We start from the raw sequence: 24,703 nt of genomic DNA, 5'->3' as shown, positions 1-24,703 counted from the left end.
CTCCCCTCTGCTGCTACCTCCAGGCCCGGGCTGGCACCGAGTCTCACCTGGGATCATTGCCATAACCCCCTCCTTGTCCCTGAACCCCCAGGATCACAAACAACAGCCAGAGCGACCCCACACCATGTAAGCCACATCTCTTCAAAACCCTCCAGTGGTTTCCCATCTCGAAAAATCAAGGTCCCAACAGTGGCCTACAAGGCCTGCCGCGACTAAGCCCCACTGTCCCCTCCAGTCCTCACCTGCTACTCTCCCCTTTGCTCGCTGGGCTCCAGCCACACAGGCCCTGCTGGTACTGAGGCTCACCCTCTCATCAGGACTGTCGCCCCTGTCCCTTCCTCTGCTCACGTGCCCTGCCTCTGATGCACACGTGTCTCACTTCCTTCAGATTTCCACTCCAGTGTCATCTTGTCACCAAGCCTCCTGCACTGTGGCAGCCCCTCCCCTGCTTTATCACTCTCCACAGCACTCTGCCCCGGACATGTTGCATCTTGGTTTACTGTCTCCTTTCACTGGATTGTAATCTTGGTGGGGACTGCGCCTGCTTGGTTCACCACGATGCCCCCAGCATGTAATAGGTGCTTGATAAATATTTTTGGATGATTTGAATGCCTGGTGACCAAGGGACAGGGGATCTCATTCAGGCCCAAGCAGGAGGGCAGGAAAAGGGCCCTCAGAGCTCACAGTCTGTCTCCCCCAGCTTCCAGCACACATAGCTCTTACCTTCAGTAGCTCATAGAGGAGATCCAGCTCATCCTTGCCTCGGGGCTTGGACTGGTCCCCCATAAACTGCATCAGAGCTGCGGGCAGGATGAGAGGCAGAGTGAGCTGGGTGGGGGCCTGGCCGTGGCTCCTGCTGACACTAAGCAGGGCCCTCCCGTGCCATCTTGCACCTGGCTCTCAAAATGCACGAGGGTTAAGCAGAGCAGCAGTCTCAGCTTTACCAGTGAGGAAATGGGGTTCTGTGGGCTACACAGAGCACATAGCCAGCTGGACCCACCGCTGCCTTCCAGCCCAGACTCCACACAACCCACAACCCCTTGAGCCTGAGTAGAAGTGGGTAAGGGCCATGGGGTTACAGGAACCACCAGGGAACCTCCCTGAGTTGGCAAACTCAAGGAGAAAAGCGACCAGGCGCCTGGGTCCAAGGCACTGCAGACGGGGAGCTAGGATGCTGTGGCCACTCACCTTGGAAGCTTCCCACAGCCTGCCTGTTCATGTCCTCATCACTGAAGCTGATGAGTGATGTCTGGATGGGAGCCTGTGGCCGAAGAGGCTGGGCTGTGGGTCTGGGGTCTCGGGGGGGCCAGAGGACAGGTCTACTGGCCTGACTCCCCCCATCTGTCCCCCTTACCTTGGTGTACTGCACCAGGGTAGCCATGGCCTTCTTCTCAGTGCCTCTACCTGTCTGGTCCAGCCTGAGGGACAGAGGGGAGGACAGCCCCACTTGCTCAGCCCTCCTGCCTCCATCCCAGGCTAGGTAGGGAGGGTGCGAAGAGCCTCAGCCTGGTGGCTCTGAGCAGGGAGGCACACTTCAGGGGGACTGAGGATGGACGGGCATGGGCCCAGGGCACTCACAAGGTTTGGGGCTTCCGGAAGTAGCGCAAGGCAAATTCCTGCATGGTGTAGTCATGGGAGTCCACAGAGGGCGACAGGCTGGTGGCCAAGTTGTCACTGTGTGCCTAGCTCCGGGGGTGAGTGGGGCTCTTAGGAGCACAGGAGACCTGGTGCCACCCGAGTGCCCACTGGCCCGTCCAGAGGCCCTGCCCCAGCCCCTCAACCCCAGCCCAACCCAAGAGGAGCAGGCAGAGCAGCAGCAGTGAGCACACCACCGGAAGCCAGGAAAGTCAAGAGCTGTTTATTGAGCATCTTCTAGGCGCTGAACTAAGTACCACGAGGGACACAGGAGAGGTATACAGGGAGCCCACAGTCTTGCTGGGGAGACAGGGCAGGAAATCGGGAGAGGGCAGAGAGGCAGCATCATCAGACCAAGCGCTGCCCACCAGGCAGGGGGTGGTCCTCGGCCGCTCTGCGGCGATGGAGCCCTTGGCTTCCTTGACTCCTAGTTAGGCCTCGCCTTGGCCTCTCCTGTCTCCCTCACCTCCGACGCCCTACCCCACTCTCCGTGCTGCAGCTGGCTCTTGTGCCGGCCGCTCCTCTGCTCGGTTGAGAAGGAAATGTCTGGAGCAGCAGCCGGCTGCACTATGTCAGCAGGGAAGAGTCCGGAACGGCCCCCGGTGGAGCCAAACTGCCAGCCTGGGAGACATCCACGGACAGCGCCTCACCCACCTGGCCCTCTGCCCTGGAGGCTCCACTGCATGCTGCCTGCCCTGTGCCCGCCACCCTGCTTGCCCCTGGGGGTACCTGGCTCCACAGTGGCCCCTGGCAACAGCCTGATGAAGTCTCCCCGTTGGAAACTGAGGAGGCTGTGGTCATCAGTGATGTAGCTTCGCAGGGCAATGACGTAGCTGGAGTCCTGTTGGCCAGCAGGCGAGTGATCAACCTGCTTATGATCCCGTCCCGCCCATCCCACCTGCTCCCCTGTTGGCCTCACTCTCCACCGAGCTCCCCAGAGTTCCAGCTCCACCTCAGGCAGCTTGAAGGAGCTTGGCTGAAGCCCCAGGACCAGCCAAACCAGGCAGGCCACCTGCCCACCACTACCACCCCACACACCCCCATCCCCACTGCCCACACTTGCCTTCTTGAGCTCGCTCAGGAACAGCTCCACCATAGCCCTGATGGTTCTCGCCCGGACCGTGTGCAGCACCAGCTGCTCACTCTTCAGCGACAGCTCCAGGGTGGAGCCAGCTGGGCACTCCACGCCCAGCACCTCAGCAAAGCTGCACAGAGGGAGGGGGCATGAGCTGGGGGCCATTCCGCCAGCCCACCCTGCACCCCAGCCCAGGCTCACCTGTAGGAGCAGAGAGTCTTCAGCTGGTTGGGGTAGAAGCTGGGGCCCTGGATCACCTTGAGCAGTCTCAGTCCCCGGTGGGACACACCCAGCAGCTGCACATCGCTGCCACTCTCGCCCTGCCCGGAAGGTGGGTGCATCACAGACAGGCTCCAGGCTCCCCACCACTGTCCAAGATGCTCAGGCCAGTGCTGTTCATGCATCCTTCCACTGGGGCTCTGCCTGCCCCCAGCTCATCCCTCTGCAGCAGGCCCAGGCTGGGATGCAGACTGGGGTGCTGCCATACCCAACCTTACTGACCCGGACAGGGAAGATGCGGGAGAAGTAATTGGCCCAGTTGTCCCTGGCGGCCACTACGATGCGCTTCTTGACACCGTCCTCAGCTGTGTCCAGTGAGTCCAGGCCCACCTCCAGGTCTCCTGCGGGCAGGAACAGCCCCAGGCTGTCCTCAGGCTCCATCACAGGGGAGACCCAGAGTTTGCTCCCTTCCTCTGGGCAGGCCCAACCCCCAGCACTTCAGCGCCCTGATTCCAGAGTCCCAGGCCCTACCCAGCAGGTCTTTCATTTTGCGCCGCTCATCCTGGGAGATCCGGATGCAGGACTCAGCAAAAGTGTCCCTCAGGATCTGGGGGCAAAGCCAGGCAGTCACCACCAGGTCCCAAGGCCAGAGCGCACTCCAGAAGCATCCACGCGTGGAGAAAAAGCCGGAGAGCCCCGTGGGCATAGGTTGAGCAGGGAGGGGTGTAGGGGCTCCCAAGCCCAGGGCCACGACCGCGCGGAGCTCCCACCTGCCTCCCCCAGCTGCCTGCGCTAGTCAGGCTGTTGCTCCTCGGTCAGCTGAGATAAGCTTCCTGGAAGGAGCAGAACTTGGGGAAGGAACAGGAGGGGTGGCTGCTGCAGAATTTGGGGGAACAGACACGAGCATCTGGGAGCATCTAGTGATGGCAAAGGGACAAGCACCAGCGAGCGGTGGCTGTGTGCCGGGCCCACGTTGGGTACCGTATACACTTTATTTTTAATCCTTGTTATAAATCAGAAATGGTCCTAATTCTGAGGAGTGTTGTGAGGATTAAATAAACGAAGGCAGGGCTTGAAATCCAGCCATGAGTGCCTGTGAGTGCCCCGCGTGCAGGCGGCAACCTGGCCCAGATGTGGGGCGGTGTGTCTGTACGCATCGCAGGCAGGCTGGGCTCTCACCTGCTCACAGAGGAGCCGGAGGCAGTAGGGGTGGCTGAAGTTCTCCCGGGGGTAGAACACCTGGACGAGGGCAGGGAGAGCCAAATGGATGGGAATGGTCCCCTGCCAGCCCCCTCCTGCCCCACCTCTGCCTCCCAGGCCCAGAGAAAACCAGGCCTGAAGAGATCTGAGCAGGGAGGCAGCCCCCACTGTTCGTGTGTGGGGAGGAGATGCTGGAGTCCCAGGCTTGACTCCCTGTGCCCCACCCCCCACCCAGAGAGGCCAGGCTGCGGCCCCACCCTGGTGCCCACCTCCTTGCGCAGGAACAACCTCCAGGGCACACTGGCGTAGGAGAAGCACACGCTGCCCGAGGGCGCGAGCAGCTGGGTGGAGATGCCCTGGTCCCCCATGGGCTCCCTCAAGCCTGGCAGATGGGTGGGGAGAGAGCATCAGGAGAGAAGCTGCCTGAGCTGGAATGATGGGGGCAGGGGGAGAAGGCCCTCCCTGGGGCAGGGGGAGAAGGCCCTCCCTAGGGCCCGGGTAGCCGGCTCGCTCCACTTCTGCCGCCTCCTTCCTGCCCAGGGTCCCATCTCCTGCCTCCATCTCCCGCCTCCAGTGTTCCCTGCTGTACCCGATGTGTGTGGGCCCTCCCTGACCATGTCAGCAGGGCCACTAAATTCCTGTCAGAGCTGCCGAGCCTGCATTGAGGACAACTTCCTGTGTGTGACAGTCCCTCCATGTCAGGCAGGTGCCAGAGGTGCCCCGGCCCGGCCCCGGGCGGGAACGCGGAAGCCAGGGCTCCTTACCCGCGGCTCCAAAGTCCAGAAGCCGGAGCAGCTCACCTCGGCTGTGAGCACTGAGAGGCTGGTGGAAATCCTGCTCCCACCCCCACAAAGCCCACCAGACCGGGACGCAGGGTGCCTTACCGTGGAGCTCAGCTGGAGGGGTCCCTGGGTCCCCAGGCGGAGGCAGTGGGGGCGCTGGTGGAGGTGGGGGTTTCTGGGCAGTGGGTGGGGCCTGGGCAAACAGCTCGTGAAGGGGCCCCTGCTTCTCCTTGATGGAGTTGGACGGCACAAGCTGTGGTCGGGCCTTGGGTCGAGGGGCCACAGCTGGTGGGGGACACTTCCCCGGGCTGAGGGACTGTGTCTGGGGAGGCACAGAGAACACACACTGGCTGTGTCTAGCGGCCAGGTTCACTCCTGAGAGCTTCAGGAGGCCTCCCGAGCGGAGAAGCTGTGCCCTGGACCGGACCAGGCCTCACCGAAGGGGGTGAGTGGGCACCGTTGATCCCCAGCTTAGCCAGAGCCTCGTCCTTAGGGTTGTTTTTCTTCAGGAAATTTTTGGGGGGCTTCCTGAGAAAGGGAAGAGGTCATGAGTCCACAGGGTGAGTCTCTGGGCAGCGGGCAGCCCAGCCAGCCCCTGGGGTGCACCTGGATGGCTGCACAGGCACAGGCACGGGGCCTGGGCGGCTCTGGTACATGCGGATGATGTTGCGGATCTCCCTGCTCGGCTCCCCCGGCCGGGGCGTGGGGTCCGCGCTGCGCACCACGGCTCTGTCCTGGGCCGGCTCACAGCCACGGTCAGGCCCCGCCTCCATGGCTGGCTCAGCCTCCGCCTCCTGTGCAGCTTTGGCCTCACCTTGTGTCAGTGGCTTCTTCACTACTGGTGGGGGAGGAGGCGACGGCACTGCCCGGACGAAAGCAGAGTGAGACCCCGTGCGGAACCACAGGCCCCAGCCCTCCCCCATCTCCCCACCACCTGCTCTTGTTTCCTCCTCTTCCGGCTCCTCCTGCTCCTCCCCCTGGGGTATCTTCACCTTGGCTGGAGGCTTTATCATCTTCACCTTGATCTGCTGCTGCCCTGTAAATGCCCCCGATGGCCTTGTCTGTTACCTTCCACCTGGCCTGCCCATCTGGGCTCCTAGACAGGCCACACTGACTCAGAGGAGGGCGCCCTGCTGTCCCCTGGCCAGCCTGGGGCAGTGGCTGAATTTCTGCGTGGGATTGCCAACCCAAGTGCCCTCACCCAACTTCTGGAAATACTCTCGTTTCTGCTGGAAGCTCCTGGGCCTCCGGGGCCTATCTTCAACCTCTTGTGAGGTCTCCTGCTGGCAGGAAGGGGAAATGAAGGAACAGCCCTGCCAGCTAAGTTGCCCCTCTCACAGCAAACCCACTCAGATCCATGGAGCTGGGGCCTGGCAGTATCTTTTCTACATCTTCCTGCACCCCTCACCCTGCCCCATGTCTCCCATCCCTGTAGCCTTGGAACCTGCTGCTCCCACCCCAGGACCTGCCATCTGCCTGGCTTTGGCTCCTCACCCTCAAGTAGGCACCCATCAATTCCGGCTCATGCTCTGGCTCCTTCTGAGGGGTGGGGGGGTTCTCAGGCTTGGGGGTGATGGCTGGGGGTGAAGGTGGGGAGGCAGCTCTAGCGGCCTGGGTCTGACCCTGGCGTTGGCGCTGTGTCTGCTGCTCCAGGGACAAGGTCAAGGCTTGGGTAGTCATCTGCTGGGCCTGAAGGAGGAGGGGTGGAGAGCCAGATTAGAGCTGTCCTGGCCTTGCCCACAGACCTGCACCCCCTAGGCGATCCATGGGTCCTGCCCATCCTCACCAGGATCAGCGCCTGCTGGTTGATGAAGTTCTGCTGCTGGGCTGCCAGCTGCCTCACATCCACACTGGGAAGCAGGGGCTGGGGCTGGGGCTGTGGCTGCGGCGGCACCACCACAGCTGGAAATACGGCAGGCAGTCGGGGCTGGGGAGCATCATGGCCAAGTTCACAGCCCCTGCCCACTGTGCCCTCTAGGCCCCTGGCAGGACCCTCCCTCCTACAGTCCCCACCTGAGAAGGGACCTGGTGGCCCCAGCCCAGCCTTACCTGGCATGGCGGGGACAGCCCCCATCGCTGGCATTATAGGCATGGGAGCAGGCATCATGGCTGGCTGGTACCCGGGCATCTGCATCATCCCTGGGTACACTGAGGGAACAGGGCCCTCCCAGGTCGGTTCCTACCTGGGCCCACAGCCAGCCTCCCTCCAGCCCAAGTCAAAGAAAAGAGTATGGGCCACCGGGCTGCCAGCTGGAGCTCTGACTGCAGCCAGGTGTGTGCTCGTGTGGCTGGGCAGGGAGACTCTGGGTGGGTGCTCAGCCCCATACTCACCCACGGGGTAGCTGCCTTGCTGCATGGGCCCTACTGAGCCCCCTCCCTTCATGCGGCCACTCAGAGCCCTGCCTTGCTCCAGATCCTGAAGGGACAAAGGTCACAGTTTCCAGGGTCAGGGCTAGAGCCCTGGGAGGGATGGGAGAGGCAGCAGAGGCCCCAGTGAGGTAGGTGCAGGGGTAGGGGGTGTGTGCAGGACACTTACGCTGAGGCCGGGGGAAAGGACTGGCTTGAAGAGGTGGTCCAGGAAGCCATCCAGGCTTCCTGAGGTCCGGGACTCACCTGTGGAGGCTTAGTGTCACATGCCTGGGGCACGGGCCTTCCTGTACCCCTATTCCCTGTACTCTGTCAACCTCAGTGTGCCCACTCCCAGCCTTACCTGGGCAACCCCTGCTGGGCAGTGCTGGGGCTGGACCTGGAGGAGGACTTGAGGGCAGTGAGGGGGCCTGGATGCTAGGGGCTGGGGGGATGTCCTCGGCTCTGCAAGAGAGAGTGGGCCCAGCTAGGGAGGTGCCTTGGCTAGGGTGGTGCCCAGGCTGAAATGAGGCATGGAAGCTGCTGTGGAGGGGGAGGAGGCCTGGTGGGGCGAGCTAAGCCTGTGGCAGCACCTGTGAACCCCGGGTACTATAGGGTGGCTGAGGGGGTCACCTATGACAGGATAGGGACAGGAGCAGACCAGGGACAGGGGCACTGGGGATGGCACCTACAAGCCACCGAGAGTGATGGGGTAGCTATGGGGACTGGCCGGGTCCCCCAGGTCCTCAGTCTGGCCGATCAGGTCCAGCACAAAGTCGCAGCCAGCCAAGTCCCGCCAGGAGTCCCTGGAGTACAGTGACACAGACCAGCCAAGCGGAGGTGTTTCCAGGCCTCTGGGTGAGACAGGGATGTGAGGTAGAGGGTGGTCAGCCAGGCAGATGACCATCCCGAAGGGGCAAGGACCTGAGGTCATGCTGGGGTTGGGGGTCAGTTGTGGAAGGGGCCAGGAACCAGGGTGCGGCCATGGTTTCCCTCAGACAGCTCTCCTTTATTTGCAGCGCACAGCCCTCTGACTCTGCATCGGCTCTGGTGCATTTATTTATTCGCCTATTTGATCAGAATCTGGACCAGATCTAGTAGAGATAATCTTCACTTGCTTTCCATCTTGAATCTGCCGTCTGGACCCCACCCACCTACCCCCACCTCAACCCCACCCGGCCCCTAGGGGAGCAGGCTTTGGCCTCAGGCCTGCAGGAGCAGCTGCAGGAGGTGCCCTGCAGGAGAGCCGGCTGAGGGGATGAGGAGGCCATGGAAGAGGAGACAACGGTCAGGGTTGGCCACACTCCCCCATCCCAGGCCCCCCATACCTGCTCTGCAGAATCCACCCGGCAAATTGCTCCCCTGTGGTCCAGGACTCCACCTCGGCCGAGTAGCACTCCTCTGCAGGGATGAGGGGTGGGGGCAAGAGTGAGGGACAGCAGGATCCACCATTGTGGGAAGGGGCTAGGGTCCCCACGGGGGTTCCAAAAGCAGGACAGAAGGGAGGTCAGGGTCACATGGCAGGTACAGTGGAGAGCTGAGGCAGGAGGGGGTCTAGGGAGGGCGAGAGTGCAGGGCAGGCTACACTGTGGGCCTGAGGAGGCGGGCATCACCATTGAAGGTGAAGACGTCCAGTGCCATGCGGCCCCTCCTCCATCCGGCCGTCCATTCGAGCTGGGTGGGTAGGTGGGCCCGTGCAGACTCAGGAGCCAGCTGTGTCTGCTCCAGCGCACCCAACAGCTTGTGCTGGCACAGTGCGGCCATGCCTCTGGGGGCCTGGTCGGACACAAATCTGCGGGCACAGCACAGGGCTGCTGTAGGGGTGGGGTGGCCCGCTGACCCCACCCACGGGGCCCCCACCTGCCAGGCCCCTTACTTGAGCAGTGGCTTCTGCAGCATGGGCATTGGAGGGAAGGCGCTGAGCAGGATGGCCATGAGGGCCCAGCCGCGCTGGCTCTGCTGTTCATCCGGGTTGTGCCAGAGCTGGGCCACGAGCTGGCCGAAGATCTCGTCGCGCAGCCCGGGCCGGCGCTGCCCCTGCCGCACCAGGTACTGGCCCATGGTCTGCTCCTGCCAGGATGGCAGGGACCCATCCCCCAGGAGCCGCAGCATCTGAAGACACAAAGCAAGGTTTGGCAGGACACGCAGGGATCCCTGTGCCCGGCCAGCACTCCGTGCCCCAGCCCACCTTGTCTCCTCCCCGATGTGTCACTCACCACCTTGTTGATATCCAGGGCATGCTGAGGGTCCTCACTGTCCAGCCAGGTCAGTGGCTTGGCCAGCAGCTGCCCGGGATGGGGCAGGGATGGCTCCTGCAAGGAAAGAGGGTGACATGGTGCTGGAGCAGGGGCTGGTCTGTGCTGACCTGCCAGACACAGCCCCAGGGGAGCCCCAGGGGAGCCCCATGGGAGCATCCACCCTGGGAGAGGAAAAGGGACTGGCGAGGAAAACCATCTTAAAAATAGATCTCAGTTGCTCTTTCTGATTAGAAAATTAAAGCCCATGCATGCAGAAAACGTGGAAAAGATGAAAACTAAAAACCACCATTAACTTTCCTCTGCCAGATACAACCACAGTTAACATTTTAGCCTCCCTCTTTCTAGTCTTTCTAGCGCAGATACACACATCATCCCGCCCCGCCCCATTGTTGTTGATTTTAACAAAACTGGGATCATACTCTGTGCAGTTTTGAATCCTGCTTTTGTTCCTAACACTGCAGACTGGATGGCCTGCCTTGTCATCACATGTGCTTTAACGACACGGCTTCCACAGCCAGGCAATGCCACAGGTGTGACAAAGGTTGGGGGCACAGGTAAGTAACAATAGCAAGTGCAACATTTAGGTTCAACAGATATTTTCCGAGCAACACAGATGCATCCACAGCCCCCAGGACAGGAGAGTAAGTGGGGGTTGGAGGAAGAAGGATGGACACAGCTTCTGCCTGACAGGGGCTAACATCTGGAGAAAAGTGGGGTCAGCCAGGAAAAGCGGAGGCCTGGGGGCCCACCTGGAAGCTGGTGGAGATGAAGCTGGAGAAGGGAAACCGGTCGATGTCGGGCGGGAGGGTCAGGCTGGGCCGTGCCGGAATTTCTGGGGGCATGGACTCGGTAATGTTCTCGGCCAGGGCGTGCTTATGGCCTGTGGTGACACAGGAGGCAGCCCGGAAGCACTCAGGTCGGGCACCTGGCTCTGGCACCACCTCCGCCTCTCACCATCAGCCCCCAGCCCTGGTGCAGAGGGAGCTGGGCAGTGGGGTGAGGGGGCACCCAGAGTATCAGAGGGAGGGACCACAGGGACACACAGGAGGGGAGATCACAGAGAAGGCAACACCCATCCAGACTCACCTTCTGCTCTCTTCAGCATGACAGCCAGCTCAGCTGGGATCTCCAAGCGCCCCAGCTCCTAGCGGAGAGGAGTAATTGACTAGGAAATAAGGGAGGGGGCACAGGGACCCAATGTCTCTCCTCACCCCCAGGGCTATAAGTGTCTCCTCTAAAGACCAGGGATTCTAGTCCTGGACACTCAAGCAGGACCCCTGGAGCCCTCATAGGGAAACCCCAGGCCTCTTTTCAGGGGGCACAATGGATGCACCCCAGGGACAGGACCCATTGCGGCACCCCTGGGACCCCACACTCCCCCTTAAGCCATGCTGAGTCCAGTAGACTCACAACCCAGCAGACACCCTCTAGCTTCCAGGCCACCTACCATGCTTGACACCTTCTCAGGAACCCCACCGCTGTGCCAGACACGCCAATGCCCAAGCTGTTGGGAGAGATGCAGGAAGAGCTGATGCCCCCGTGAGGCATCAACACGAGCTCCCTAGAGGCTCCCCCACACCAGCTTGGCAGTTCAGCTGCCCACTTCTACCCCCAGGAGGCCCTGACATCAGCAGAGGAACAGGAGCAGCCCCAGAGGGGTCATCTGTGTGCCCCTAGCCCTCCAGAGTCCTCACCAGCCTTAGCACTGTGGATGTCGCTGCCTGTCTGCCAGGGCACTGGGAAGAGGGCAGGAAGAAGGGAAGGAATGGTCCCAGGGGACAAAGTCCATCCAGGGAGGGGCCGGAGACGGGCATTATATGGGCATTGAACTTTGAGCTGCTTTATGGCCCCCAGGTTGGAGTCATCAGGCAAAAGAGGGGAGCAGCCCAAGGGTGGGCTGGAGGGGATGGGAAGGCACCCTCAGCAGGCAGGAAGAGTCAGGCCCTGGGGGGGGGGCAGGCATGAAGGAAGACAGTCACCTCCCGGAGGCCCCAGGCTATCCTGGCCAGGCAGAGAGAAGCAGGAAGTACTCGACCAGCAATGGTTTCTGAGGCCTCGGTCCTTGTGAGGTTGGGCTTGGAGAGTGGGTGCTTCAGGAATCGGCCAACTTGGCCAGCAAGGCTGCCTGCCTCTCCCCTGAGCTGCCCCGGGCAGCAGCCCCATCCACACGCTTCACCTGTAATCTCTGCCGTCTCCAGAGCAGGGGCCGGGCCACCAGCAGGATGGTGCTCAGCTGCCCCAGAGCTGCCCGCCGCTGGAGGTACCGCTTCCTGGAAGCCGGGAAGGGGGTGGGGAGGAGTCCAAACTTACACTCAGTACCTGAATCCTCCAAGCCAAGACATGAACATAAAAACTGACCTGGGACCAGTGAAGCCCCCAGCCGCTTCAGAGAAACAACAGGGAAAGGACAGGATACTTTTTATTTTCATCATCTCTAAAATGAGAATTATTGTAATACCTGCCCCACGATAAGATTAAATGAATTAATGGTGTAACTAGTTAGAATAGAGTCTGGCATATTATGATTTAAGAAGCAGAATTTCTAGGGGGAGAATAAAGCTTAGTGGAAGAGTATCTGCCTAGCATGCACAAAGTCCTGGGTTCAATCCCCAGCACCTCTGTTAAAGATAAATAAATTAAAAAACCGAATTACCTGCCCCCTGTCCAAATTTTCTTTTAAATGAATAAACAATAAATAAATAAATACCATTAAAAAAAGAAGCAGTATTTCTGAAAACGAAAAAAATAACATTACTGGAAATCTAATAGGAGATCCTGGAAGAGACAGTATCTTTGAGAATTTTCCAGATGTAAAAAGAGACCAGACTCCTCAGTGAAGGAGCCCTGAGCAGATAAACATTTAAAAATTAATCTACAGCTTTTGTACATCAAAGGACACAATCAAGAGAGTGAAAAGAGAATTCACAGAATGGGAGACCACTTGCAAATCATATAGTTGATAAGGGTTTAATATCTAGAATATATAGAGAACTCCTACAACTCAATAAGAAAAAAAAGGAAAGAAAAAGCAGGCAGAGGACTTGAAGAGACATTTCTCCAAAGAAGATACACAAATGGCCAAGAAGCACATGAAAAGATGCGCAACATCATTATTCACTGGGGAAATGCAAATCAGCCCTTCACACCCGCTAGGAATCAAGGCTTTAACTCAAAAAGCGGAAAATAACAAATATTGACCAGGACGTAGAGAAACCGGAACCTTCGCACCTTGCTGGCAGGAATACAAAATGGTGTAACCACTGAGGAAAATAGTCTGGCAATTCCTCAAAAAGGTAAACACAGAATTCCCATATGATCCAGGAATTCCACTCATAAGTAAGAACGCAAATGAATTGAAAGCAGAAACTTGAAGGGGGAAGGATATAGCTCAGTGGTAGTTTGCCTGCTTAGCATACACAAGGTCCTGTGTTCAATCCCCAGTACCTCCATTAAAAATAAATAAACCTAATTACCCCCTTAAAAAAAAAACAAAAAAAAAGCACTGTACCAGAAATGGACACATTGGAAAGGGAGAGTGGGGGATCCTTGCTGAATGGGTCCAGAGTTCCTGTTGGCGATGAAAATGTTTTGGAAACAGATAGTGGTGATGGGTGCCCCCTCACCAGAGGCTTCCTGGGTGTCCAAGGCACTGCTCTCATTTTGTTCTTGGTCCTTTCACAACCTGCTTTGGGGCGACTGGAGGCTGCTTTACTGTCTGCTCTGAGTCCCCGGCTAGCCTAGGAGGCACCATCGCTGCCTTGGTCCCTGTGTCTCCAGCATCTGGCCCAGGGTAGATGGAGAAGATGGTCAACCAACAGCTGTTGGGTGAATGAGTGAAGGTGGGCTGGGAAGGGTGACTGGGGGGAGTTAATAGGTGAGAAGCGCAAGGGTAGCATCGTAGGACCAAGAAGTCCAAAGAGTCTGGAGTGTTAAAGTCTGGCCTAAATTGAGGCTGGAGAGGTAGGCAGGGCCTCACACAACACGATTCACTTGTTTAAAAGAGTATGCTTGCTGCAGAGTGAAGAACAGATGAGAAAAAAGAACAGCCAAGGAGTCAAGACCGCAGGTCTGAGTGGCCTCAGCTGGTAACGAGCTTCTTGTGACTGGAGGTATTCAAGCAGAGACCACATGGGTATAGGTGGGGTGGAGTCTGTCAAGGAAGAGTCCAGTGCTGATAGGATGCAGGCAGACTTGCCGTGAGGCCCTATGTCTTCCTGAACCTGCCCCACCACCACCGTGAGGAGGCCTGCAGTCTCACCCCACCCTGCAGACCTGGCCTGGAGTCCTCGCACACGGGCCTGCATCCGTGGCAGGAGGCGGAGGCGCTGGCGAGAGATGCAGACGCGGAGGCCTCGGTGCAGAGTGAGCAGGGCCTGGGAGCGCTGCTGGGCCCTGTGCTGCTCCAGCTGCTGCCATCCCGGCTCCTGCAGCAGGACCTGGGGGCGGAGGTTGGGGCTGGAGGCAAGACAGCTGTGGGTGCCAGGGGGCCGGGGCCCACCCTGCCCTTCTCCCGAGGCCTCCACCTCTTCCCTGCCAGCCAGTCGATTCTTCTGGGGTTCCCCAGGACACCCAGCCCCACGCCATCTCCCCACCATCCAGAAGGACACCAAATCCTGAGTTAGTCCCTGAATGCTCCTCCCGATTTCCAGCCATGCCTGCGTCTCTGGGCATACATACCACCCACCTGGGTGGCTCCCAGGTGACAGAGCGGTGACTCAGCCCCGAGCACCTGGTTCAGGATGGCGCTACACCTTTCCCGGTCAGAGAGCTCTCCCTGCCCCTCTGTCCCCAGGGCCTGAAACCTGCCCCAAGGATGGAGAAACAAGGTAGGAACAAGCACAGTGAGGACCTCCCTCCATTCATGTGACACCCTGAGCCCCTCGGGGTCTATTCAGTCAATAAGTCATTCAACAATGATTTGGAAAGCACCTACTTTCCAAAGTAGGAAAGCCAGGCACCCAGGAGAGTTTTGCTGAAAGGAAGAGGGCAGTGAATGCATGAAGGCCTGGAGGGGACGGAGGGTGCAGGAAGAAGGCAGGGATGGAGGGAGAGGAGAGAGAGAAATGGAAGGAGAGAGGGTTGGACGTCAGGCCCAGGGTCCCTCGGATAGTGGGTCCATCTCCACTCTGAAGGAACCCCAGATCTGCCAGTCACTCTAGGGGGCCTTCCTAGTGATCTGGCCCAGAGGTGCCTGGGCCCTTGGCTGCCCCCATCCTGGGGCCCTACCTGGCCAGGAAGGCCTGGAAGGGCACACGAACAGGGAAGTTGGCACTGCGGGTACATATGGCCTCCAGGATGCCTGCCTGGCGCAGCTGGCCTGCCACGTGACCCACGTCGAAGAGGCCCGGCATCTGTGGCCGTGGGACAGAGCCAATGAGAGCTAGAGTTGAGGCGCTTAAAGCCGTGGGGAATGCGGGGACCGGGCATGAGGAGGAGTGAGGAGGCTGAGAAGGGCCGGGCAGGGGTGAGAGGGCTCTGGGGCCAGGTGCTGGGAGAGCTCACCTTTCCCGGGTTGGGGCTGAGGCACTGGATGAAATAGACATGGCTCCTGGTGGGTGGCGGTGAGAGGGTCACTTGAGCACAGACTGGCCCCCCGACTCAGACTCCCTGGGCTTGGGTGTTAGGGGCACTATTCTCACCTGCCCAGTTGGGCTATGAGGTCCCCCAGGGAACACTGGAAGCGAGAGGCCAGCGTGGGTTTGCCTCGTCCTCTCCTGGACTCGGGCTCTGCTTCCTGGAACAGGCTGCCCACAAGCTGGAGGGCAGGAGGGGGCTGAACCGGCTCACCTGGGCCTGTCCAGAGCCCAGCCTGCTCTCACCCCCGGGGAGCCAGGGTGGGCCAGACAAAGGTTCAAGGTGCCAGGGGCTTAAGGGCAAGCTCCTTGGGCTAGACTGTCAGGTGAGGAGGGCAGAGCTAGGGGACAGCGTGTGGGGCTGGCAGGGGCACCTGGAGCTGGCTCTGGGCAAGCATGTCCACCACGGCAGGGTCAAGATGATCCTGGTTTCTGTTTAGAAACTTGTGAACCTGCAAGAGAGTATGTGGGGGGGGAGGTGCTGGGGAGCCAAAGAGAGAAGGCTGGGGTGGGGGGTGCAGTCTCTCAGGCAAATAAATAAGCCAGCCTCTCCCCTGAGTTAAAAGGCCACCTTTGAATTTGGACTCTTGTCTCACAACAAATACCAAAATTGAGTCAAAATGAATGGACCAAAGACCTAAACGTAAGACCTGAAACTATAAAACTCTTAGAAGAAAACAAGGGAGAAAGCTTCATGACATTGGACTTGACAATGATTTTCTGAACATGACACTAAAAGTACAGGCAACAAAAGAAAAGATAAACTGGATTTCATCAAAATGAAAAACTTTTGTGCATCCAAATACAGTATTAAAAGAGTGAAAAGACAACCCACCAAATGGGAGATAATATCACATATCAGATAAGGGATTAATATCCAGACCATGCAAAGAACTCCTATAATTCAATAAGAAAAAACCAAAACAACTCAACTCAAATGGACAAAGGACTTGAATAGACATTTCTCCAAAGACACACACATGGCTAAGAAGCACATGAAAAGATGCTCAGCATCATTAGTCATTAGAGAAATGCAAATCAAAACTACAATGAGACACCATTTCATGCCCACTAGGATGACTGCAATTTTTAAAAAATGGAAAATAACAAGTTTTGGCAAGAATGTAGAGAAACCTTAACTCCCAAACATAGTGGGAGTCAAGTGGTGGGAATGTAAAGTGGTGCAGGAAAATAGTTTGGTGGCTCCTCAGAAAAGTAGACATGGAATTACCATGTCACCCAGCAAACCTACTCCCAGGTAGATCCATCAAAGAACTGAAAGCAGAGACTCAGTTACTTGTATACCCATGTTTGCAGCAGCATTATCCACAATAGCCAAAACATGGAACAACTCAAGCGTCCATCAACAGGTTGATGGATAAACAAAATGTGATCTATCCATATAATGGAATATTAATCGGCCATAAAAAGGAAGGAAATTCTGGAGAAAACTATAATTTGAAAAGATACATGCACCCCAGTGTTCATAGCAGCACTATTTATAATAGCCAAGACATGGAAGCAACCTAAATGTCCATTGACAGATGACTGGATAAAGATGTGGTATATATATACAATGGAATACTACTCAGCCATAAAAAACAAATGAAATAATGCCATTTGCAGCAACATGGATGGACCTAGAGATAATCATGCTAAGTGAAGTAAACCATAAAGAGAAAGACAAATATCATGTGATGTCACTTACATATGGAATCTAAAATATGACACAAACTGGGGGGTGAGGGAATAGCTCAGTTGTAGAGCCTGTGCTTAGGGTTAGCATGCCCGAGGTCCTGGGTTCAATCCCCAGTACCTCCATTTAAAAAAAAATTAAGGGGTGGGGAGGATATAGCTCAGTGGTAGAGCACATGCTTAGCAAGCACAAGGTCTTGGGTTTGATCCCTAGTACCTTCGTTAAGGAAAAAAGTAATGATAATAAATAAAATAAATATTATCTCCCCCCCAAATAAAACTCAAGAATAAAAAATTTAAAAATAAATTTAAAAAATTTTAAAAAGCCAAATAAACTAAAAAAAAAAGCCCAATTATCTCCCCCACCCCCACAATAAATCATGCCCTGAGCGAGGCCGAGGGCCCAGGTAGGGACAGATGGCCAAGACTCAGAAGGGGCCTCCCCACACTTACTCCTATCACCTGTCAGGTGACTCACCAGGGCCACATTGCCCTCACTGACTCACCCAGGAGTCTGCCCTGATTCACCCTGATACCTTGTAGGTGACAGTTCCGGCATAGTGACGCACGGTGAAGATGGGGAGGGGCAGCTGGGGCTTGGCGTAGCATGGGTGGTCACCGTGGTGGTAGTGGCACTTCTGCAGGAAGGTGTGGTCCGTGGCCTGGCAAGAGGAAGAGCTTCTCAGGCCTTTGCATGCTCATGCTGTTCCCCTGCCGGGACTGTGCGTCCTCCCCTGCCCCCAGGGACCACAGACAGAAAGTGAGCTTTGGTTTTGTTCCCCAAACTTCTTTTTCAGGAAGAGTCGCTCCGTATCTGGGTCCTTATAAAGGGCGCGGTCTCTTTCCCAGTGACTGTTTTGAACAATCGAGTGCTATCTGAGAAAGACACAGTAGCCTCACGCACAGAAACCTCAGTCAATAAAGATTTGGTGGCTTGGGGGATGCTTGATAAAATCATTTAAAGGAAACGTGGCTTGGGGAATTTAAGGCAGATTTAGCCATCACTCCTGGGAGTCTGGTCTCACAGTGACAGGTGTATCTAAACAAGTCTTTCAAAGTACTTCTAAAAAGTCACCCAGTAAGAGGCTATTGCATGGAGCTAAGGAATTCATAACAACAGATACTTGGGGAAGCCTGCCTTATATATAAACAGGACATGAAGCTGGGGGTAACAATTCCAGGGTCAACACCCAACACCAGCTTGAGAGGTTATTTGAAGCAAATAATGGAGACCTAGGTGGTGTTGCTGAACCAAGCCGGAGGATTCCAGACAAAAGATGCCTGTGACCAGTTTCAATAAAACTTGATGAAAGGTGAACTGGGAAAAGCAATCATTAATGAATTAACATAGTATTTATCGAGTGATAGATTTCGAATACATATGACTGTTAAGAAATATTATATATTAATAGAACATATTTTTACATGCTCATACCCATTATATATTATATACTTTTATATTCATATTTTATTGATCAATGAACTATTACAATCACATTTGACTATTTTACTGTTATTTTGCCACTTTCATTTTGAACCTCTAATTGGGCAGAAAGGTCATCTCATTTTAGGGGTCATGGTGTATTTCGCTTCTATGGCCTCAGACCCCAGGGAAGGCACAAGCCCCCACCGAGCTCTCCTGGCCCCCACACCCGCCCACAGCTCCACACAGCTGTGGTTTTGTGTTCGATTCTGTGCATGTGTGTTTTTAATTAACATCTCTCTCCGGTTACATTGCAGGCTCTCAGAGGGGAGGGGTGGTTCTATTTTGCCCGTTTTTTACCCCTAGCACAGTTCCTGGCACGTATATACACACACTCACTCATGTATTCAATATTTGAGGAACCCTTAACGTGTGTCAGGCTCTGTGAGTAGGGCTTCAACTCTTTAGACGAAGACCCAGCCCTTACAGAGCTCAGTCTAGCACAGGGCAGAGTCAATGAATAAATAAATACCATAATTGCTTGTGGACGTGAGTGTCGGAAAACAAAGTAGGGGAGAGGCTGGAGAGGAACAAGGGAGCCATCAGGTAGGAGTGGGTGGAAGGCAGTCAGTATTTATTGGAAGTGTGCACCAGGGTCCTGATGTTTGCCCCCTACTGGCTTGAGGCCCCCTCACAAGCTCCTCATGAGCCCTGTATAGTCCCCACCACTCTGCCCCTCAGGCACTATTGTCCCCTTCTGCAGCCAGGACTCAAGGAAACTCAGAGATGTGGGCAGCTCACTCAAGATCACCCAGAGATGGGATCTGAACCCAGTTTGGCCCCTGCCTTCCAGGCTGTGCTGAGGGCCTGTGGGCAGGGTCACAGGACTTCATCACCAGATTGCTGCCCTGGGAGGTCCCAGGGGCTCCAGTTTGGCCACCAGGGCTCCCACTCCTTGTACCCTACACTGGGGGCTCACCTGAGACAGCCATGTCTGGGCATCCAGGATACTGAGGAGGCTGTGGGGCTGGTCTACCAGGAGATCCAGGCAGGACTCCTGCGAAGGCTGGGGGATGGGCACCCAGGGCAGCAACTCTCGCTGACACTCCTCCTGGGAATAGCCAGCACTGGTTTATAGAGACTGCCCGTGTTTGTGGGGAACCTCATTTGAGCCAGAGCAGGGGTGGCCTTCCCATTTTATAGATGAGTAAACTGAGGCTCAGAAGGACTGAGGCGGCCCATAGCAAGGGGGTTTTGGGGCAGAACTCTCAGTGCCATGCCCTCTCTTTACCAGGGATGTCCTCTGTCCTGGGAAATAGCTGGGTGTCCCCCTGCCACCTCCATTCCCAGCTCCCTCTACCTCCTCCTGGGCCCGCAGCATCTGGCTGGAGAAGAGCTGTAGGCGCTCGCTGGCGAGGTTGTTGCACAGCTGTTCCAGGCCATTGACTCGCAGCGCCTGGGGGCACGTGGGCAGTGAGGGGGCACCCACACGAGGGAGGGTGCACAGGGTAGCTATAAGGGCCAGTGCCCAGGCCAGTATCCTTCATCCCCTCCCACAGCTGCCCACATTCTCCCTGGCTCTAGGCAGGAGTGCTGCCCCAGGGCTGATGCTTCAGCCTCCAGGGTCAACCCCAAAGACCCTGACAGTGTGCAGGCCACCTCGGCCCTGCCCCAGCCACAGTCAGGCCTCCCCCAAGAACCCACACTCCTGCCCTCTGCCTCAGCATGACTGTGAGCCCTCAGGCCTCTGGTCATAGCCATCCTGTGGCCTGGAAGGCAGCTTCTCCCATGACCTAGCTCCCTGACTACCAGAATCCCACATCCGCATAAGCAAGGCTCCAGGATGCTGCCTCCAAGAAGCCTTCCAACATTCCTCCTGTAGGAATGCAGGCTCCTTCCTCTGTCCCCCCCCCCCCACCGCCACTAGCACTTTACTAATAAGCCCAGCAGAGCCCCCACTTCATGTATCTTTGTACAGACTTCTGACACACTCTAAAACACACACAAAAGTACATACTTGTGTGCATTCACACACACACGCCACGGTCATCCCCTCCTCAGAGAGGGGATGGTCACCAAGGACACACTGGAGAGGAGACAGCAGGGGAGAGTGAACAGTGCCCATCCAGGGGCTGAGGTCGGGGCCACCTCCTCCCTGCCCTGAGGAGGCAGATCTTCTGGAAAGGGATGAAGGGCTTATGAAAACTCAGGGTGGTCTGGGGAATTCTCTCTCTTCCCTCTCTTGGTACATGGGAGTAAGGCTGTGGGCTGACCCATCCTAGGGTCTTTTGCTGCCTTAGAGGCTCCTGTGAGACTCTGCAAGGCCAAGCAGGATAGAACTTTCCAGAGGTTATGTCAGAACTGGACAGGATAGCTGTCTCATGGACCATCTTATGGTCAGACAGGCCAGCAATGCACCAGGGTCCCCACAGGAGAGCTGCTGGGGTCCCCAGAAGTAACCAGCATGAAGTGGGCATGCCTTCCTGGGCCCCACCCCAAGGAGGACCTCAAAGCCATAGACGTCCACGACAGTGACAGTGTCCGCGTTGCCTCCCTCCGCGGGGGGTGCCAGCCATGCGTTGCTCCTCCTCAGAAGCCAGGTGAAGAGCCGCGAGTACAGGGCCTTGGCCAGGGCGTCCCTGTGGGTGTGGTGGGTGAGCCACGAGCAGCACGGCTCCAGGCCCACTTACACCTCTCTCCTGCCCCCAGGACCACCTGGCATCGATGGCACTTTCCACAGGCAGGGATCTCAAGACCTGGCCGTAGGGCGTCTCCTGAGGGCAGAGGAGGTGCAGGTGGTATGTCAGGCCCAAGGCCCACACTGGTGCCCCCCAAGACTTCAGGCAGGCCCGTCAGGTCCCTGCCTCCCCAGGGCCCTCGAGCTCACCACGACCCTCCTGGTGACAGCCCCCTCCAGGCGCTCAGGTGGCACCCGCAGCAGCCGGGCTGCTGTGTGGATCTCGGCCCAGCTGGACACGGCAGCCACCTCTCGGGACTCCCTCTGGACAGAGGAGGGAGGGAGCAGGGAGAGCCCTGCATGTGGAACAGCCACATCCCACAGGGCAGGGCCGGGGCCATGCTTTGCCTGGCAAGGTGCCCTATTATCCGAAGGTAGATCTGGGAAGGTAGGAGCCAGCTCTGGAGTCTGAGGACCCTGGGTGTGAATCCTGCCTTTACCTCTCACTAGCTGGCCGGCCCTGACAAGTCTCTTTCCCTCTCTGAGCCCCCATTGTCTTACTGGTAAAAGGGGAAACCATAACCTTCATGTTACGGTGTTGCGTTGTCAGGAGAACTGAATGAGAAAATACATGTGGGGGGCAGGAATAGATTGGGAGTTGGGATTAACAGATACAAACTACTCTATATAAAACAGATCAACAACAGGGTCCTGCTGTACAGCACAGGGAACTACATTCAAGAGCTTGTAATAACCTATAACGGAGAGGAAAATGAAAAAGAATATATCTGTGTGTGATTGAATCACTATGCTGTGCACCAGAAAACTACACATCATCATAAATCAACTACACTTCAATTAAAAAAAAAAGATTTTCTAACAAATCCCACATTCATCACATTTCTTTTGCTTTGAGCTTGTCCAAAAAGGCTATCATTTCTAAAGTATGTCAACTTAACAAGTGTATAATACAATGAAGATTAGTGAGAAACATACAAAAATTCAGACGCAACTCCTTAAAAAAAAGTAAAGTGATTTACACGAGTGTCAGGTACATAATAGCTGCTCAATTAATGCTAACTAGCCTTCTTAGGATAATTAATGCCAAGTATCCTTGGCAGCTTAGTGGGACAGAACTGGTATAGATGCAGAGGACCCAAGTCTCAGTTTTCTCATCTATACAATGGGAGTTCATGTGCTTTCCAGGGCAGTGGTGAGGGCTTTGCTTTCTCTGACACACAAGTGTTTGGCATCATTATTGCTGCCCTGATTATGCAAATAAGCCACCACGAATAAAGTGCCTCAGAGGAAGCTCACCTCTGAAGAGGAGAAGCAGATGTTGCCCAGCTGCAGGATGGTGGCCAGCACAGCCCAGACTGCAGTCAACTCCTCGGCACACAAGCCCAGTGCCTGCAGGGCCTTCAACAGTCCTGGGAAGTCCTGGGCATCTTCCTTGCCCTGGAGCCGGCAGGCCCTGCCCTGCAGAGCACAGCAAGGGTGAGGGGAGCGGGGGCAGGGCCTGGCCACCCACAGCCTCCCTCTTCTCAAATGCCTGCCCCAAGACCCATCCTTGGGCAGGTCCTGCCACCCAGCACCACCTGGTTGAGATAGTAGTAGGTCTCCGGCCCCTGTAGGGAGAGCTGCTCCCGTTCCATGGGGTCCAGCCCCGCCAGAAGCTCGTAAAAAACGTGGAAGCTCCGCTCAGCCTGGGCCTAGTGGGGAAGGACTGGCTTAGGGGAAGCAATGGCTTCCATGTGTCCCAGGGGACCAAGGACAAGTCCTAGGGAAGGCAAGTCCGGGGGCGGAGGGATGACAGTCCTTTACAGTGGCCCCTCCCCTTTTCCCACTCTGGAAGCAGCAGGGAGGGTCTTACCTGAAACACCACTCTTGAGGTCTCAAGCAGGTAATGTGACACAGATGCCCCCAGGACGACCCCGCTGTGGGCACAGGACACTTGGTGAGGGGACCCAAGGTACATGCAACCCGGCGGCCCCATTCAGAATGGGACCTACCGTGGGCTGGACCAAGGGGCAGCAGCCTCAGGTTCCCAATAAAGGGAACTGATCATGGATGCCCCTGCCCACCTGGACCCCCATCACTCACTGCTGCAGGCGGAGGCAGAAGACCTGGCCAAAGCGACTGGCATTGGCATTGAGGACTGTCTTGGCATGGCCAAAGCTGCTGAGCATGCGCAGCACATCATCCAGCTGGATGGGGAAGGGGCATTCAGGTATCCCCTGTGGCAGCAGAGGTGCCCACTGACCAGGCATCCCAGCTGAGGACACTGTACCCAGGAGCTCTGTTGGTCCGTGGCGATGGGGGTGTCAGTGCCCCCAGCCCACCCTGCTCCCACAGGAGACAATGCCTGGGACTGCCCCCGAGAAGCCAGAGGCCTGAAGACCATCTTCCTGGCCCAAAGGAGTAGGATGGTCCCTCTTGGATCTCTGGTAAATGGCCAGCTGCCCCTCACCTGACACCCTCTGTCCCTCGTCTGCTCCTGCTCCAGGCTACTTAGGAACTGCACAATCTTTTTCGCAGCTTCTGTCTTCCCAGAGCCACTGGGCCCACTGCAGGAGGGAGGGGCTGGCAGTGTCTCCAGGAAGGGGCACATAGGATGACCTGAGCCCCAAAGTGGGGCTATGCCCACCTGGAAGTGACACCTACCCTAAATGAGACTCCCAGAAACGCAGAAACAGAGCCAGGACATAGATACCAAACAGAAAAAAAATAGCCCCCAAGATGCCACATTCAAGGGACACACGTGGTGACTTCAGCCAGGAGTGCAGTCTTAGGAAGTCCAGAGCTGCCACCCAGCAGTGTATCAGACTGGCAGTTTCAAATGCAGCCCTCACATCCCCCCTACTCCAGCCCTCAGTGTGGCCTGAGGGTTCAACCGTGCAGGGCGGACACCACTCACCCCATGAGGATGCATGTGCCCTGCCCAGTGCTCTGAGACAGGATATAGGCTGATGCCGCAATGGCAAAGATGTGTCTAGGGGAGGATGGGAGCAGATGAGAAGGTTACTGGAGGTGGGCATCTGGGGCCCTCTTGGGTGCAGGCAGGTCACGCCCACTGTCCCCAGGTCCTCAATCAGTGGGACACGCTGGGGCTTAGCCACCTGGGGGCTGCTGTGACAAATTCACTTACGGGGTGGTGTTGGGGGCCTTCCTGGGAAGGTAGCTAGCCATGACCTCAGGTGAGAAGAGAGGCAGGGGCCGGTGGGGGTTCAGAGCGAGCAGGAGGGGCCCCCCAAAGGTCTGGGAAGAAAGCAGAAGCTCTCACCAGAACATGGAGGGAGCAGGTGATACAAATGGAGTGGACCTTTGATCCCCCCAGCCCCTGCCCTGCTCTGCAGGACCCCAGAGAGGACTTCCTCCAGCCCAGGGAGAAGGAAGGAGGGAGAGGCTCTAGGGGGGCTGGAGGGAAGCCCTCTGATCCCAGGGGAAAGAGAATCCCAGCCTCATACATAGATTCGGCCCAGGTGAAACCTCTTCTTGAGGCAGAGCAGAATGGAGTTGTCACACACCAGCCTGTAGGGAAGCAGGGTAGAGGAGCAGGGTGTTGGGGACAGAAGCACTGGCTGCACAGTTAGGGTCATGTACCATCTGGGAGCTCCCCCCATGACATAGGGGCCTCTGTGGGGGCCACAAGCAGGACTAGGCCACCAACCCAGAGGGAAGCCTTGTGCCAGTTAGGGAAGGAAGGGGCACCTGATTTTCTCCTCTCACCTACCCCTTCCAGCCAAGCGACCTTTTGTGAGGCAAAATCCCTTCTAAGGACACAATTCATAAAAATGGGAGTAGAATGGGATACGGGCAA

The 24,703-nt window shown here is 56.8% G+C and overlaps 1 protein-coding gene across 1 annotated transcript in view; it reads right to left on the bottom strand.

Moving 5' to 3' along the window:
* MYO15B (myosin XVB) overlaps positions 1-24,703 on the bottom strand; it is a 30,034-nt gene that overhangs the window by 3,186 nt on the left and 2,145 nt on the right. Inside the window, 51 exon segments of the mRNA XM_072939117.1 lie at positions 724-800; positions 1,189-1,261; positions 1,355-1,418; positions 1,579-1,706; positions 2,102-2,256; positions 2,365-2,476; positions 2,699-2,840; positions 2,912-3,030; positions 3,212-3,330; positions 3,461-3,536; positions 4,109-4,168; positions 4,399-4,511; positions 5,014-5,233; positions 5,349-5,439; positions 5,518-5,947; positions 6,113-6,191; positions 6,406-6,600; positions 6,698-6,813; positions 6,961-7,059; positions 7,243-7,327; positions 7,448-7,533; positions 7,631-7,722; positions 7,950-8,111; positions 8,586-8,658; positions 8,871-9,049; positions 9,134-9,369; positions 9,474-9,569; positions 10,265-10,395; positions 10,602-10,659; positions 10,963-11,019; positions 11,692-11,785; positions 13,788-13,951; positions 14,200-14,317; positions 14,742-14,866; positions 15,018-15,063; positions 15,155-15,270; positions 15,463-15,540; positions 17,320-17,445; positions 19,186-19,317; positions 19,567-19,662; positions 20,713-20,845; positions 20,922-20,980; positions 21,094-21,207; positions 22,201-22,362; positions 22,482-22,595; positions 22,757-22,820; positions 22,987-23,090; positions 23,354-23,476; positions 23,797-23,875; positions 24,032-24,141; positions 24,351-24,414. Of these exon segments, the coding sequence (XP_072795218.1) occupies positions 724-800; positions 1,189-1,261; positions 1,355-1,418; positions 1,579-1,706; positions 2,102-2,256; positions 2,365-2,476; positions 2,699-2,840; positions 2,912-3,030; positions 3,212-3,330; positions 3,461-3,536; positions 4,109-4,168; positions 4,399-4,511; positions 5,014-5,233; positions 5,349-5,439; positions 5,518-5,947; positions 6,113-6,191; positions 6,406-6,600; positions 6,698-6,813; positions 6,961-7,059; positions 7,243-7,327; positions 7,448-7,533; positions 7,631-7,722; positions 7,950-8,111; positions 8,586-8,658; positions 8,871-9,049; positions 9,134-9,369; positions 9,474-9,569; positions 10,265-10,395; positions 10,602-10,659; positions 10,963-11,019; positions 11,692-11,785; positions 13,788-13,951; positions 14,200-14,317; positions 14,742-14,866; positions 15,018-15,063; positions 15,155-15,270; positions 15,463-15,540; positions 17,320-17,445; positions 19,186-19,317; positions 19,567-19,662; positions 20,713-20,845; positions 20,922-20,980; positions 21,094-21,207; positions 22,201-22,362; positions 22,482-22,595; positions 22,757-22,820; positions 22,987-23,090; positions 23,354-23,476; positions 23,797-23,875; positions 24,032-24,141; positions 24,351-24,414 (5,944 nt within the window).

Source organism: Vicugna pacos, chromosome 16 (genome assembly GCF_048564905.1).
Source record: "Vicugna pacos chromosome 16, VicPac4, whole genome shotgun sequence".
Taxonomy (NCBI): domain Eukaryota; kingdom Metazoa; phylum Chordata; class Mammalia; order Artiodactyla; family Camelidae; genus Vicugna; species Vicugna pacos.
Note: the sequence above shows the minus strand (reverse complement) of the source record. Positions and strands in the feature narration are given on the sequence as shown.